Source organism: Leuciscus leuciscus, assembly GCF_965113295.1.
Source record: "Leuciscus leuciscus genome assembly, chromosome: 2".
Classification (NCBI taxonomy): Eukaryota; Metazoa; Chordata; class Actinopteri; order Cypriniformes; family Leuciscidae; genus Leuciscus; species Leuciscus leuciscus.
Genome location: NC_138726.1, coordinates 25,857,732 through 25,874,355, shown reverse-complemented (window position 1 = coordinate 25,874,355; position 16,624 = coordinate 25,857,732). Strand labels below are relative to the sequence as shown.

Genomic DNA, 16,624 nt, shown 5'->3' with positions numbered 1-16,624 from the left:
CTGTTCCTCAAACAAAAGTATCAGAAGACTTACAGCGCACAATATAGTCATATGAACAATATGGTTTTGTGACACTTCTATGGTGTGAAAGAAAATAAAAAATACTGCTGCACAGAATAAAAAGCAGAAATTATAGCTAAGAACAAACAGGAAAATGGGAAGCATATAATACGAAGACTGCTGATGAGGCACTGGGTTTTATCCCAAAATTGGGTAACACTTAATAATACCTTATATTTTATAAACTTCAAGGTTCTTATAATGCTTCACAGATCTTTGGTTAATAGAGTGCTGCAGGGATGGTATATTTTTGTAGGCCAACCCAGAGGTTTGCATCACTCTGGTTTCCTCAACATCCATTAGCTTTTGGATTATTGCAGAAAATAAGCTCTGTGACAAAAGTTTATAATTCTTACACATTTTGTTAATCAAGATAATCTTCACAAATGAACATGTTTATGAATATTGAAGCTTAAATACAATCTGCAGCAGCTGAAGTTAAGCTATAAAGAACTTTTAGTTGCAACCACAGTTGCATGACATCAACGTCACCAAATGCCCTTTTTCAAGATACGTAAAAGCTAGAAGAATTCACGAGTGGGGTATAACTGATGTAGTATTTTTATGTCATAGAATAAAACGTGAAACAAATCCTGAGCTTGTGTTAACCACAGGCATTTAACCAAAACCTCATTGAAAAAAGTCCATTGACTTCTGGACAATGAAAGTTCCTAAAGTTCCTAAAGTGAATAAATGCTCATTTCCTGGTTTTAGGACTTTGCAGCACTCTATGTGCATTACATTTTTGTTTAATTAGTCATTACTCAACTGTAAGTCAGTTATTTAACTATGGTTAATATATTCATATTTGAAAGTTCACCAATTACTGATTTATTAAGCATTATATAATGTTTGTAGATGACTGAATAATGAACATTATTAAAATGTCATCCGATATTGAGTCACCGTCATTAATATGAATGTTAATCAGTTAGATTTAGGTACAATGTTGGATTAGAAAGGTGTAATAAGGTGCTGAAAGCATGAGATTTGTGGACTCTAGAAAAATAACACTCAACTCTGGTCCTCGGTCAACAGTTTTACTCCAACCCTAATCAAACACACCAACGCAGTGCCAGGCGTTGTGTCTTTTGCTAGTTTCAGCCGACGCAGTTATAATTTTCATGTCCTGCACCACGTTGTTTAAATAGCAAATGCATTTGCGCCCATTTGTGTGCTGGTCTGAAAACGAGGTGTGTTCAGGCGCATTGTTGGTACGTTGCTATTTTGAGGCAACTGAAACCTGGTCTAAAGTAAAAACAATTGTCATTTAAACTTTGTTTCATTTGTGGCAGTTTGCGCGTCGGCTTGCTGAAAAGATGCTCAGCTACTTCTCTGCGGCGATGCTGCTGCAGTGCTGTCATATCTGGATACCGGGAGCCGTTATAAAACGCTCTCGCATGTTTAGTTTTTGCCATTTTAGGATGAGTAAAATTTACATTTGTAGCTTCAACAACCAGATGCAGTTTGTCCAGTTTCATCTGGAATACGAAAAAAAATTCTCTCTTTCGGTCTTTTAATTAATGGGAGCTATCCAATCAGAAAAAACACATGAAGTGACCAGGTACACATGAACGGTGTTACCACAATGCAACACATTCATTTCGATGTGTGTGGAATATTTAATAAGGACTCAATACTGAATATCTATACTGAATGTATAGCATTGACTATGTACAACGGAACAAGCTGCAACTTGTGTGTACGTGATGCGTAGTGGTCGCGCTGCATGCTTTTATTGACTTGCGCAGTTTAATTCTTACACTTTAATAGTATATATAACTCCTACCTTAATATAACAAGCTGTGTTACTATGAGGAATGATTACCTCAAAATGCAGATCTGTATGCAGGTACGAGGTACTTTATCTGAATAAAATTGCCCCTTAGTGACAGACAAACTGGAGTTTTTTTTTTTTTTTTTTTTTTTTTTTACCTTGACCTCCAGGATACATGCAGCGGAAAGCCCTGCCGAGTTCTTCAGCCTGAACTCTGCCCGCTGGAGTCAGCTCCCCCCCCCACTTCAGCACCAGCAGTATAGAGGCTCCTTCCTTACTGGTATCTGCACAAAACACAAACAGCAGCACCATAATGCATGACATGATTAAAGCCAAACACGACTGAGTTTCTTGATCAACAATCCTCGTACCTTCCTCCTCACTGGATGTTTTGGGCTGTCCATGAGGAAGGTAGGTTAGCTGCACTTTCCTATTGATTCCAGAGAAATGACCATACCTGAAAAAAGAATAGAACAGAATAGGGACAATAATGTAATTAGGGTATCTACAGGCCTCAAAGAAGTTTACTTTCCACTTCCCTGTTCTTGACTGACATCTATATTAACATAGCCAGAAGCACCTGCCAGAACAGCTGCTCAGAAATCCATCCAGTGCATCTATGAGTGATGCTTGTCAAGAGTTGTGAAAGGGGACACTGCGATTTCATTGTGTCATAGGACAAAACTTAATACTGAGATTCTAAAAATACTGCATGTTGGGAATATCACTGAACATAGTGTTCATTTACAACATCCTTCAACTGAATCTCCTTTAAGACATGTTACATATATCTCCTTAGATACACTAGAAACATTAATGTATTTTTCTGAAAGAAAGCATCTGTTAAGAATATGACGGAAATTAACGTATTGTTTTATATAACACCCGAGCTAGTAAAGCTTGTGTCTGGAAAATATGTCGTGTCAAAAGACTTAAAAGGAAGCCACCAAGGAAGACTGCAAGTGTGCCAGTTAGCATGGCCCAGTTAACATCTTACATTAACGTACATTTCTAGAACGGTCTTCAGTTGTTCAAGCTTGGACTTCTTCTCCTCAACTTCACAGTCAGTATGCTGTCCAATATCTGCCAAGAGTGTCCTGGTAATGTCCAGAACTTCCTGTGGAAACAGATATGGAGTAGCACAGCAGATTTTAACAATAAATTCAAGGTTTAAATGAGGTTTTCTCAAACAGTGGGCCAGGGGCCCACTATGAGGGCTCAGCAAACTTCCAAGGGGGCCTCAAGATGACTTAAAATTATGTAAAATAAGACACAACAGGAATTGAAATAAGTTTCAAATTAACCAAAATCAAGGTGTTTATTTTAATATATCCCCTCAACAACCTTTTTTTTTCCCCTTTGAAGCACCAGGATTCCCAGAGTCTTGGAAAACCTCAATATACGAGGAAGCCTAACTTTACAAGTTTGATTGTAGATCTGGGCCCTTATGTATAAAACTTCTAAGAAATGCTCTTAAGAATAGTCTTAAGCTTTGACTTAAGTGTCAAAAAATTCTTAGTAAAAAGTAGGACTTCTCGAAGTGCTGACTGAAGCGGCACTTAAGTGCTGTGAACTAAGGACTACAATGATGTCAACCCAAAATGGCTGCCCTCAACCACTGAATAAGCCAATAGTGAGCCTGCAAGGGTGAGGTCACCGCAGCATGACACCAATCATTTAATGTAATTATAATAAAATAATTTAATTAAGATACTGAAACTTTAATATTTTAATTAATTTTTTTTTAAATTGCTTTGCAATTTGCATTGTGCAAAATTATCACAAATTAGTATTGATGCTGTGGAATCCTTTTCTATTGATAGATGTCTCCTCATTTACAGTTGGAGCAATGATGCAAACATGAGTTCCCTCAGTGGATCCAACAACTCAGGGAAGCTTGCAATCCTCATAAAAGTGGCTTGATTTTGCTGCAAGATTTGAAGATCAGTTGGAAAGTCAATGAACTGCCAAACAGTAGTGGCCAAAAGTGAGGCAAAGGAAAATTGACAGATTCACCCTTTATTCAAATAGTATTAAAAATGTGTTAAAGATTTTGTAAGCGTATTGTGTAGTTGTGCTTGGAGTCAATTGTTTATTTTTGATAACACAATGAAACATGCCAAACTGTAGAAATATGTTTTAGCCAGGCTATCATACAAAGAAATTATGAACACATGAAAAAACAAGAGAGGACAATGAAATATTAATAACTGACTATGAGCTTTTTAGTTAAAAACCTAAAACCTGTGGCAGTAGTTTGCCCTTTTTTGTCACTTAATATTCAACTATATTATTGATCTGCCTGCACTGACACCATTGTCTGAGAACTGAACTGAGCTGGACGATGACATGACTGTTTTCTCCAGAGCGAATGAATAGAAATAAATAAATAAAATAGATAACTGATGATTTTTACAATGGAAATGAATCAACACTTAAGCTGGACAATGACACTATTTTCTTCTAGAGCTGCTGTACAGCCAAAACTAACTTTTCTTGTAATCAATGTAAATCTGATTTAAAACGATCTGTATTGTAAAAGCACATCACTTTTGGCCACTACTGTATGTTTGGTGTGGTCAGTTTCACAATAGTGCTATTTCAGACCCTGCTTACTGTGGAATGATGAGCTCAGAGTCATCTGCTCTGCTGCATTTTTCCAGTCGCCAAAAATGTAATTATTACTTTCATTTAATTTAATTTCATTGCTATAAAATTTCTTAAAGGTAAGTTACAAAAAAGAATATCTTGATGATCAACTCTCATCATTTAACTCCAATACATCATATTTTTGTTGAAAAGTACGTGGCCTCCTCCTCTCTGCTGCCATCTTGTTACTCCTAATTAGGTTAGGATACCTCTCCAGCACTCTTAAATAATTTAGGAGCTGAGACCTCTTGACACTTAGGAACCTTTATGAATCACACTTATTCTTAAGTTTAGGAATGAGAGTAAAATTATGAATTCTTAGAATTTTGACAATGCAATTATTTTATTTTTTAATTATGATTATTTTAGTTTATTTTTTTAATTTACAGAAAACAGCAGTGCCCATAAATTACGATAAATTCTAGTGCCCATAAATTAATAATTTCTAGGGGGTCAATAAGGTTGCGAACCAATGGTTTAAATTCAACCAAAATATAAAAAATTAAATCTATAATAAAAGAATTTACAAAATTGTTACCTGGGATATATTGGGCCAAGATAGTTTCTGAAATGAGTAATATATTTGAGGAGTTGGTATTGGAGCCTCTATTTTTGATTCTTGGTTTGCCTAATAAAGCTTTGATTTTATCAAAATAAAAAAAAGACTATAAAATCTTTTGCAGCTAGGAAAAACATATTTGGATAAGTGACAAGACTCTGACTGTATCGGGATGGCACAAGATGTTGATGGAATTAATTCCGCTGGAATATTCAATTTGTCTAGTTAATGGTCAGCCAGTCCAGTTTTATAGTGTCAACTATTCTGCAGAAGGGTTTTCCCATTAATGTGCCCCAAGTGAGTACATAATGGTTTTAAACTTGTATTGCACTGCAGTTATGTATTTAGTGTGTTTATTTATTTTTACTTCATTATCTTATTTATTAATTTTTTACTCTTTTAGTGACCTAGGATAAATGTGCTCATTATTACTTCAGCAGACTGTTTTTTTAATTTTTTTATTGTGATTGATTTTTTTTGTGTGTGTTTCTGTTTTAAAGTTGGAACATCCATCCATCCATCCATCCATCCATCTTCTTCCGCTTATCCGGGGCCGGGTCGCGGGGGCAGCAGTCTAAGCAGAGATGCCCAGACTTCCCTCTCCCTAGACACTTCCTCCAGCTCTTCCGGGGGGACACCGAGGCGTTCCCAGGCCAGCCGGGAGATATAGTCTCTCCAGCGTGTCCTAGGTCTTCCCCGGGGTCTCCTCCCAGTGGGACGCGCCCGGAACACCTTCCCGGGAAGGCGTCCAGGAAGCATCCGGAACAGATGCCCGAGCCACCTCAGCTGACCCCTCTCGATGTGGAGGAGCAGCGGCTCTACTCTGAGCTCCTCCCGAGTGACCGAGCTTCTCACCCTATCTCTAAGGGATCGCCCAGCCACCCTGCGGAGAAAGCTCATTTCGGCCGCCTGTATCTGGGATCTTGTCCTTTCGGTCATGACCCAAAGCTCATGACCATAGGTGAGAGTAGGAACATAGATTGACCGGTAAATCGAGAGCTTCGCCTTGCGGCTCAGCTCTTTCTTCACCACGACAGACCGGTGCATCGACCGCATTACTGCAGAAGCTGCACCGATCCGTCTGTCAATCTCCCGTTCCATCCTTCCCTCACTCGTGAACAAAACCCCAAGATACTTAAACTCCTCCATTTGAGGCAGGAACTCTCCACCAACCTGAAGTGGGCAAGCCACCCTTTTCCGACTGAGGACCATGGCCTCGGATTTGGAGGTGCTGATTCTCATCCCAGCCGCTTCACAATCGGCTGTAAACCGTCCCAGTGCATGCTGAAGGTCCTGGTTTGATGAGGCCAACACGACAACATCATCCGCAAAGAGCAGAGACGAAATCGTGTTGTCACCAAACCTGACACCCTCCGGCCCCTGGCTGCGCCTAGAAATTCTGTCCATAAAAATTATGAACAGAACCGGCGACAAAGGGCAGCCCTGCCGGAGTCCAACATGCAGCGGGAACAAGTCTGACTTACTGCCGGCAATGCGAACCAAGCTCCTGCTTCGGTCGTACAGGGACCGGACAGCCCTTAAAGGACCTCGGACCCCATACTCCCGGAGCACCCTCCACAGGCCGCCGCGAGGGACACAGTCGAATGCCTTCTCCAAATCCACAAAGCACATGTGGATTGGTTGGGTAAACTCCCATGAACCCTCCAGCACCCTGTAGAGGGTATAGAGCTGGTCCAGTGTTCCACGGCCTGGACGAAAACCACACTGTTCCTCCTGAATCCGAGGTTCTACTATCGGCCGTATTCTCCTCTCCAGTACCCTGGCATATACTTTCCCTGGGAGGCTGAGAAGTGTGATCCCCCTGTAGTTGGAACACACCCTCCGGTCCCCCTTCTTAAAAAGAGGGACCACCACCCCGGTCTGCCATCCCAGAGGCACTGTCCCCGACCGCCACGCGATGCTGCAGAGGCGTGTCAGCCAAGACAGCCCCACAGCATCCAGAGACTTGAGGTACTCAGGGCGGATCTCATCCACCCCCGGTGCCTTGCCACCGAGGAGTTTCTTGACTACCTCTGTGACTTCAGCTTGGGTGATGGACGAGTCCACCTCTGAGCTCTCAGCCTCTGCATCCTCAATGGAAGACGTGACGACGGGATTGAGGAGATCCTCGAAGTATTCCTTCCACCGTCCAACGACATCCCCAGTTGAGGTCAACAGCTCCCCACCTCTACTGTAGACAGCGTTGGTAGGGCACTTCTTCCCTCTCCTGAGGCGCCGGACGGTTTGCCAGAATCTCTTCGAGGCCAGCCGATAGTCCTTCTCCATGGCCTCACCGAACTCCTCCCAGGCCCGAGTTTTTGCCTCCACAACCACCCGGGCTGCAGTTCGCTTGGCCTGCCGGTACCTGTCAGCTGCCTCAGGCAGTTGGGCCAGATTTACATGATACTACAGAACTACATGTTACATGATTTACAGATTGGGCCAGATTTAAGTTGGAACATGTTTAATAAATGTTTTTTTGTTTTTTTTTAATGAATAAATGAAAATTGTTACCTGGAGTTGTTTGGGTTTCTTTAGCTTCAGCTTGCCCGTTTTATATCCACCATATTTTTCAAAAAGCTCAAAAAACCTAGAAGAAAGGAAAAAGCACCATATTTTTGCTATTTGGATATCAGTAATGCTTTAAGTGATTAAGTCTATTAAGCAGGTGGCAAGAACACACATGGGATTCCGCACTTCCATCTTCATCTTCTGCTTTGGTGTACGATCTCCATGACGGATCACAGCTATTACACAGCGCAGCTCCATCCTAGCGAAGAAAAAAAAAGTAATTCTGATGCAATATCATAATAGGTCACTTAAGAGCGGACACCTTAAAAATATATGAATGTTGTTGCATTAGACAATACATTTTTATTTTTTAAATCAAGTGGAAAGATGAATTTTACTATCAAGTCAAATGGCAAGATATAAGTGTAGCATGTGATACGTACATGGTGCCTGATGTAGTGGGTACAATAGGAATGTCCTCTGCCTCTGTAGGTATGGACCACGGGATCTGGAACTGAGGAGCCAGCTCCCTCATCACAATATTTCTGAAAAGAAAGAACAAGCCAAACTCATCCTGATGTGCAATTTTGCAACTTATGTTGCAATTTGCAAAATGTTAATATGTTTGAAATACAAAGATTTTCTGATGATCATTAGGCTTTACCCCAGGATCTTAGCACAGTCGTCATAGTATTTCATGGAATTCTTCACAAAGCTAAATCCGTTGACATCACACACAAACGAGTGGCCGTTGGCTCGGAGGAGGTCGAATCCACACACTGTTTGCTACAGTGTAAAAAGTATTTGAGAACAAAATCAGCATGAACAGGTTAAACCCTTGAAACATTTTCAGTCTGCAAATTCTTTCTTGTACATTCATAATTTCATTCTTAAAACCAAGAAACGAGCAGCTGACCTTGAATGCCAAACACACTTTACGAGCCACAAGCTTCTCCATGGCAGTGAGCATGACTGGGTAGCGGATTTCTTTGCCTTCACTGTCTCGCTCAACTTTCCCGTCAAGTGCAGGGGACTTACGAGCTTCTGCGTGAGCGTAATCTGGCCCAACTGTGTACACCTGTAACAAAACAAACACGCACAAAAGAATGTTGCTGCTTCTCTAAAAATTTACAAATGAAACAAACACGTAAGAAAGCAGAACTTTGCTCTATATAGATCAAGAGCAACAGGGTAATGCAATCACAGAGTAGAAAATAAGGTAAATTATTTAGTACCTTCACATCTGTTCCATCGGTTGGCATGAACTCTTCATAGATATAGGAGCCAGTTTTCCTCACACTGCTCTCTGGAGAGTAAACACTACTTCTGCTCCCAATCTGAAACAGAGACACATTCACACACAAATGTTACGATTTTGCCATCATGCAACATATTAACAGTTTTGTACACAGTTTTTCTATTAAACTATAGTTCATATCAATGTAGGCAGTTCTAGGAAAGCTACTTTGAACATAACTAACAAAGTTGCTCATAATTCTAAGTAAATAAACTCTAGAAAAGTTACAAAACTATACACTACAAGTTACAAAACAATAACTAGTATTTAAAGGTGCAATGCGCAACATTTACCTGTTTTTCTAACCCATACATGCTTAAAAAATTGCCTGATGGGCTGAATGAGCCCTTCTCTGATCACTGCGATTGCCTCTATAATCCTGTACAGTAAAATAAATAAGAGGGATTCGGGACGGAATGAGCGTGCACACCTCTGGTTGCAGTTTCGCTTGTCGCCAGAGGGGGCATAGTTCTGCAAAAACTCAGAGACCCGGCATTGCACCTTTAAGCTATTTTGAGGGGCGTTTTTGTTTTAATTTACCAACCAAATAAACATCTGAATTTAAAGCTGAAGTAAAGTGCAATTTTTGTGACACTAGTGATACCAAATGTAGTAGTTGCTTTTCAATAAGTTTCATGAACATTCCCCCATCTGGTATTGGTTGAAAAAACAGATTGTTCTGTCCCAAACTCACGGCATTAGCTGGGCCAGTGTTACTGTGTCAGGCTGGTCGAGATGCTCAAAAAACAGAGTGAGGTTTTGATAGAGCCCCACTGTAAAACTTTTCAGGGAGTTAACATACAGATGGCTTGCTTATAAATATCCCAGCGTATTTAACTGGGATGGTTAAGTAGTTAAACACTTAAGCTTTAACCATTTATTTTGCAACAAAAAAAGAATATGTAAAATCCAGGGACAACTACAGGGCAAGAGTGCTCCAGGGATGATGTAATTTTGTTGGCCAACTCATAAATTAGCATTATTCAGTTCCCTAAGCAAAAAGCAAAAAGGGTTGTTCTATTGGCTTTAGTATCAGTACAGAAAAAAAGCTCTGTTACCAACAAAAGTTTATGATTCTTACACGCTTTGTTAATCAAGATACTATTTACAAATTACTTTTATGAATTTTGACACCTAAATATAATTGCCAAAAGTAAAAAGCTACAGGTAGGCTATAATTATATAACACCACAGTTACACAACTTCAAAGCCATCACTATTCATTTATTTCAAATTTACAAGTTGAAAAGTTTGAGCTATAGTAGTTATAGTAGAATATTTAGCAAGATCGCAAATATAACCACAACGAGGCTGTAAAAGCTGACTAATCAGTGGATGGGTTTTCCTGTTCAGCATGATAATATTTAATGTCCCAGACAACATGTGTAATTCCATTTAGCCACTTGTTAGCAACTGCCTTTTTCAAGATACGTAAAAGCTTAAAAACAAAATCACAAAAGTTGATATATATTGTATACTGATATATTATGTTATAAAATAAAACGTGAAAATATCCAAGCTTGTGTTCACCACAAACTTTAATTCAGGTATTTAACCAAAAACCCATTGACTTCAGGACAATGGAACTGGAAGTAAAAAAATGCTGACTCGTTTCCAGGTTTTAGGACTTTCCTGTAGCACGCTATAACTCTGCTTGGTAAATCAGTTGTTTTAAATGAATGAATGAATGAGCTGCTAAAACAAACTGAGTGGTATTACTAGTTGCTCCCCAACATAGACTGTAGGATAAACTCTGCAATTATGTCTTTTTTTAACACAGCTGACGGGGAAGGCTAAAACAAATGTCAGCATGCTCTTCTCCGTTTGCTGTGCTTGTATGACTGAGCGGATGCAGCTCAAGCTCTATGGAATAGATAATAGGCAGCCACTGCAAAAAGACCTTCCTGAAGAGGCGTTGGCTGCCTCCCCCAGCTGAAGTTGGGTAGTAGATGTACACATTATGGTCCTCGGCAGAAACGGGCTTCTCTACGAATGGTTTTAGAAAGACTTCGCCATTAACTTCAACTTGGTCTTCTGCCTCAACCAGGTTACACTCTGTGTCAAAACAGTAAAGAAAAGGCCAGTCAAAACAGAGTTCCAGTGAATAGAAACAATATCTGAGCAGATAGACAGATAACACAGTCATCATCTGAGACAGGACTGTAATGTGGATTTATAGCTGGGTAAATATAGCACTTTGAGTATCATTTGTTTTAGAGCAGAATAAATTTATTCAGGTCCTCAGGGAACTGTCATAGCTGCCAAGAACATAACGGCTCAGTGGATGCCAGATGGTCACATCATGGACTTCAGAGCAATATTTGTATCCTTGGCCTGTGAAACACTTAAAATTGCTCTACATGAGGGGCTATATTTACTTGGAGACTAAAATAAATCAGTGCAGAGACAAAGCAGGACACTTTGCTAATATTTCTACTTCACTGTTGGATCATGAAGAAATAAGCAAGCAAATAACAAAAGATAACTCTTTAAAAAGATATCAGGAAAACAAAACTTTAGATCCTCAAAAATACTGGGGGAAAAAAGCTTTGACTGACCATCAGGTTTGTCAGGGTCGCGGTTTAAAACGGCATAGCGTGGCAGATCTATCCCCTCCTCCTGCAGGATACGATACACCTCCCTCCTAAAATATTATTAACAAAGGACAGAAAAAGCCTTATTCGGGTATCATACAGGATGCTGAAATGTATGCAAATATGAGATATGCAAAACTGTGGTTAATGAAAAATATGGTTATACCTATCCTGTATGTAATACTGCATATTAAGATCATTGATGAGCAGCGGGTTACGGAGCTTTGCGTAACTCACTGCCTTATCCAGGGGGAAGCCTAATTCAAGAGAAAATATTACTGTTGGTATTATGGGCATGCTAATATAAAAATGACTTGTCAAAGACACAACACAGGTAAACAAATGTGTAGACTGTTTATCAGGTATATTTATATACCAAAGAACAAGAATTTCTGATGTTTTGCGGATTTTTGTGGGTGGACTCCAGTCAATTTAATAGGAATCAAAAATGCAATTTCTTATGAGGGCGGAAGATTTGACTTTGTGACCTGTGCTTCATACGGCACATTGCTACACTATTGACAACGGACCTTTATGTAAGCAAAAATTCACTAATGTGACCGCACATATTTTGTATTGACAACAGACCTTTTTGTATGCAAAAATTCACTAATGTGACCGCACATTTTTTGCCTCATTAGATTAGCTAATGATGCAATAACGTTAGGTAACTGAACAGGAGACCCCTTCAAAAAAGTTGCTTCATTGAGTGGTTAAAGGGATGGTTCGGAGTAATTTCAACCTAGGGTCCTTTTGCACCATGACCTCGAGCCAAAAACCCCCCCAGAAGCTTTTTTTCCCTTGGTCGAACATTATTAAAGTTAGAGCTTATTTAGAGATATCAGCCGAATGGCTTAGAGCAGGCGCTAACGGATCCAAGGATGTATCTCGTGAATTACCCCGGTAGCGGTAGCATAAGCCATCAGGCAAGTGTTATTTAAATGAACTCCTGATGTACTTACAAACTTTGCAATTCCTTGTTTTATGAGTACAGAACCTATTTGTACTACTGTAGAAGTTTGGTACCATTCCGGGCATTATTAGTGGGGTAATTTACGAGATACAACCTTGGATCCATTAGCGCCTGCACTAAGCCATTCTGCTGATGTCTCTAAATAAGCTCTGACTTTAATAATGTTCGACCAAGGGAAAAAAAGCTTCTGGAGGGGGGTGTTTGGCTCGAGGTCATGGTGCAAAGGACCCTAGAGGTTGAAATTACTCCGAACCATCCCTTTAATACTTCAGTGGAGAAACCTTATCTACAACCAGCTCAAAAGGGCACGGACACAAAACATACCTTTAGAGTGAAATGAGATCAGGCAGTCACAGAGTGGCCACTTTTCCACCGGCTCATTGAGTATGACGTCCTCTGGAAAGATGACCACTGTGATGTACTCAAACTTGCAAAGACGTTCCAAGATCTGAGTCATGGGTTTGGACTTAGATTTCTTCATCATGCAGCAAATCCCCACCACGATCTGACGCTCTGGAGGCTAAAAAAAGAAAAAGAGAAAAGGATTTTAATGAGATATACATCTACCTAAACATACTTTGTTATATGTACTGACGTTAGAAAAAAACTAAATTGTTTTCAAAAGTTCATAAATAATTACAGGAATTACTTGAAACATACTGAAAAACAAAAAAACTCTGAAATATAAAAAAAATTTAAAATACTAAAACATAAAATGTTTACAATTATAAAAAAAGAAAGAAATTAGGCTTCTAAAGCAATATACTTAATGTGGTAAAAGAAAGCTGTTCTTTTTAAACAGTAAAAATAGTAAGGAGTAAAAAATGTTTTAAAGAAATTAAAACATTATTCAGCAAGGAAGCATTAACTTGATCTAAAAGATGCATTAACTTAATTTCCATTTCAGAAATGAATAGAAATGGAAAAAAAACAACAAACAAAAAAACACTTTCATTGTTCTTCACACAAAAAGATAACCCAAGTTTTTGGGCAAAAATCTGAAAAATGTCCTCAGAAATGTACATGTGGTAACATCTTAAAAAAGGGATACTTTCAGTAAACTCTAATCTACATTGTATTTCAGTTGGTAATGGGGAACCAGAGATCAAATATTTGATGTCCGATGTGTTGCTACCATAATTCCTGCTTCTATGGCTAGGAGTCTTTAAAGAAGTCTTTAATGTTACATAGAAAATATGCTTTTGTTCTCAAACTATTAAATCCCCAGGTAAATGAAGGCAAAAACCTCTCCATTAGACCAGACACTCAGTTGAAAACCATCCGTACCGAATCATCCTCCAGGTCGTCTTCGTACAGATCCATGTCTGTCCTCATGCTGGCGTAGTCGTCCAGGCCCTCGCTCTCATCCTCCGCGCAGCCCACGAAGAATCTGGGAGCGCTGCGCTGGCTCTCGCCGGGGCTGTTGGGCTCTGACATTACAGTCCACAGCGGCAGCGACCCTCTGCTTCCTGCCGCGCCATCTCACGCCAACACGCAGAGCTGGAGGGGTGCGCGGCCAGACCAGCTCCGTACCCAGCCTGCAGAAGCAGTGGTGGTGTCACCGGCAGAGTGTGTGAGTGTGAGTTAGTGAGGTGGAGGGGAGGCTGAATGAGGCCTGCCAAAGTGCACGTAAATAGTTATAGGGAAGGATGTGAAGTGATGGACTGATAACACAAATTCATTCTTCCTGATGTTGATGTTTTTCAGAGATCTTTGAGAAGGGATCTTTCTCTATGTGTCTCCATGCTTATGAAATACAGCATCTTCTTTCCTACAAAAATAAACAAACAAACAGGCTTGATCAATAAGTGATCCAGTCATTTGGTGCACACATAAAATCTCTGTGAGAGGGCTGATGTTTGTATTAGCTCAAAGTCGATCGTATGATGGTCACTGAATGTAGTCCTTGTTCAATTACAGGGATAGTTCACCCGAAAAATTTTATTCTGATATAAAAAAAAAATTTGCACAATTGTAGAACAAGTATAAAACGTCTGTTACCATCTCTGAAAACAACCACAAGTAAAAAATAAAATAAAATAAAAATTTCGATAAAATACTACAAAATAAAAGAGTATTTAAGAATCAATATAATATAATAATAATAATAATGATTATCATCATTATATTTCACAGAAAACCTTTATTTTACAGAAAACTACAGAGTGACCTGTTAACACGTAGGGGCCTATAACTATAAATTATAAGAAAGGTCTAAGGTTTTATTATAAATATTAAATTACTGTAATGATAAAAATCTGTGACGGTCATTTCTACATTTTTGTCAGGAAATCGAATGCATCCACCGAGAGAGAAAAACTACAATGTACACTTCTCTACATTTGAGAAAACGTATGGATTCGCACATCATTTCTTTCTTTGCTATTTTTTTTTACCCAAAATAAGGTGTTGTTATAATTAGTGAGTACACAGTAATGTAATGCCTGTTTCATTCATACTCGTAGCCGGAGGGCACCCTCGCACAGAAAGTCCACAAATGAGACTCACATGCCTGGTTTCACAGACAAGGCTTAAGCTGGTCCTAGACTAAAATGCATGTTTGAACTGGCTGAACTGAAATCAACTTTCATTGATGTATCTTAAAATATGTCAGTGCCATTGTTTTGTCTCAAGATGCACACCATTAATGTTCTTTTTCAAAGGCATGTTTAAAAAAGCTACTTAGATGTCCTAATTTGAACTAAGGCCTAATCCTGGTTTAATCTAAACCCTGTCTGTGAAACCAACCCAGGGCCAGTTGCATAAATAAACATAAACACTCACTTAAGACTGTCTTAAGAACTAGTCTGACCAACAAGCGAGGGGGGGTTCAATCTTCAGCTAGCTGGCAGGAGCCGCCACTGGCATGTCACGTGACCTGTCAGTGGCTGGCTGGCAGCTGCCAGTCTGATTCTGGCATATCACATGACGTGTCAGTGGCTGGCTAGTTGTCTGGCAGTCTGCCTTTGGCAATTTTCAGAAACCATTGATTTTTGGCAGTTTTTGTGTTTTGTGTTCCTCCCTCTCTAGCTCATTTATTATGCATCCGTTGATATGATTATGTTCTTTTGCATGATTGGCGTTTTAGAGAGTTTTCTTTTTATGAATGTAATCTCATGCATTTATTCTTTAGTATTATTGATGTTTTTGGGTCAGTTATCCCAAATTAAACCAGTCAAATGGCCGTGATCAGACTGACAGCTTACTGACGCTTTGCTGGACGCTCAATCCAGTCAGCGTGGCTGAACTGCGAGTAGAACGCGTTGTCTGTCACTTTCGCTGTAAGGAAATACATTGTTTTCTTTTTATGAATGTAATCTCACGAATCTATTATTTTGTATGATTGATGTTTTAGATAATTTTATCCCAATTAAAGCAGTCAAATGGCCCTGATCACGACTGGTTGCTTACTGTCGTTACTGTTGCCTGCCTCTCATTCTAAGGAAATTAATCTAATTTGTATTGACACTGCCGCGAGTTGTGACGATTTTAATCGTTGTGTAAAAAGTTGTGTAATAATGTAGATGCAGAGTAGCCTATTAAAACGTGAATAATCCCAATAACATGAATCTTTGTCATTGTTTTGAGCATTTTCTTACAGCAAGAGTGACAGACAACGCGTTATACTCGCAGTTCAGCCACGCTGACTGGATTGAGCGTCCAGCAAAGGGTCAGTAAACTGCCAGTCTGATCACGGCCATTTGACTGGTTTAATTTAGATAAAATTCTCTAAAACATCAATCATACAAAAGAATAAATGCATGAGATTACATTCATAAAAAGAAAACAATGTATTTCCTTACAGCAAGAGTGACAGACAACGCGTTATACTCGCAGTTCAGGCGCGGGTGACTAGATTGAGCGTCCAGCAAAGCGTCAGTAAGCTGCCAGTCTGATCACGGCCATTTGACTGGTTTAATTGGGATAAAATTCTCTAAAACGCCAGTCATGCAAAAGAACATAATCATATCAACAGATGCATAATAAATGAGCTAGAGAGGGAGGAACACAAAACACAAAAACTGCTAAAAATCAATGGTTTCTGAAACTTGCCAAAGGCAGACTGCCAGACAACTAGCCAGCCACTGACAGGTCACGTGATGTGCCAGAATAAGACTGGCAGCTGGTCACGTGACATGCCAGTGTCAGCTCCTGCCAGCCAGCTGAAGATTGAACCCCTGCTGGAGTGGAACAAGCAGTTAAT

At 39.6% G+C, this 16,624-nt stretch overlaps 1 protein-coding gene across 14 annotated transcripts in view; it reads right to left on the bottom strand.

Moving 5' to 3' along the window:
• Positions 1–16,624, bottom strand: part of ppip5k1a (diphosphoinositol pentakisphosphate kinase 1a) — a 38,945-nt gene that overhangs the window by 19,378 nt on the left and 2,943 nt on the right. For 9 of the 14 annotated variants that reach the window (XR_014203714.1, XM_082161827.1, XM_082161838.1 and 6 more), the window contains exons 2-14: positions 13,708–14,191; positions 12,745–12,940; positions 11,614–11,704; positions 11,412–11,497; positions 10,754–10,908; positions 8,792–8,893; positions 8,473–8,634; positions 8,221–8,342; positions 8,000–8,101; positions 7,729–7,815; positions 7,560–7,635; positions 2,845–2,954; positions 1,996–2,294 (exon numbers count right to left, since the gene is read on the bottom strand). Coding sequence is in view for 13 of the 14 variants with exons in the window: in XM_082161827.1 (XP_082017953.1) it covers positions 1,996–2,294; positions 2,845–2,954; positions 7,560–7,635; positions 7,729–7,815; positions 8,000–8,101; positions 8,221–8,342; positions 8,473–8,634; positions 8,792–8,893; positions 10,754–10,908; positions 11,412–11,497; positions 11,614–11,704; positions 12,745–12,940; positions 13,708–13,857 (1,738 nt within the window). In the remaining variant the exon portion in view is untranslated. The remainder of the gene's footprint in view (positions 1–1,995; positions 2,295–2,844; positions 2,955–7,559; positions 7,636–7,728; positions 7,816–7,999; positions 8,102–8,220; positions 8,343–8,472; positions 8,635–8,791; positions 8,894–10,753; positions 10,909–11,411; positions 11,498–11,613; positions 11,705–12,744; positions 12,941–13,707; positions 14,192–16,624) is intronic. The other 5 variants (XM_082161834.1, XM_082161836.1, XM_082161830.1 and 2 more) reach the window with 1 other exon arrangement.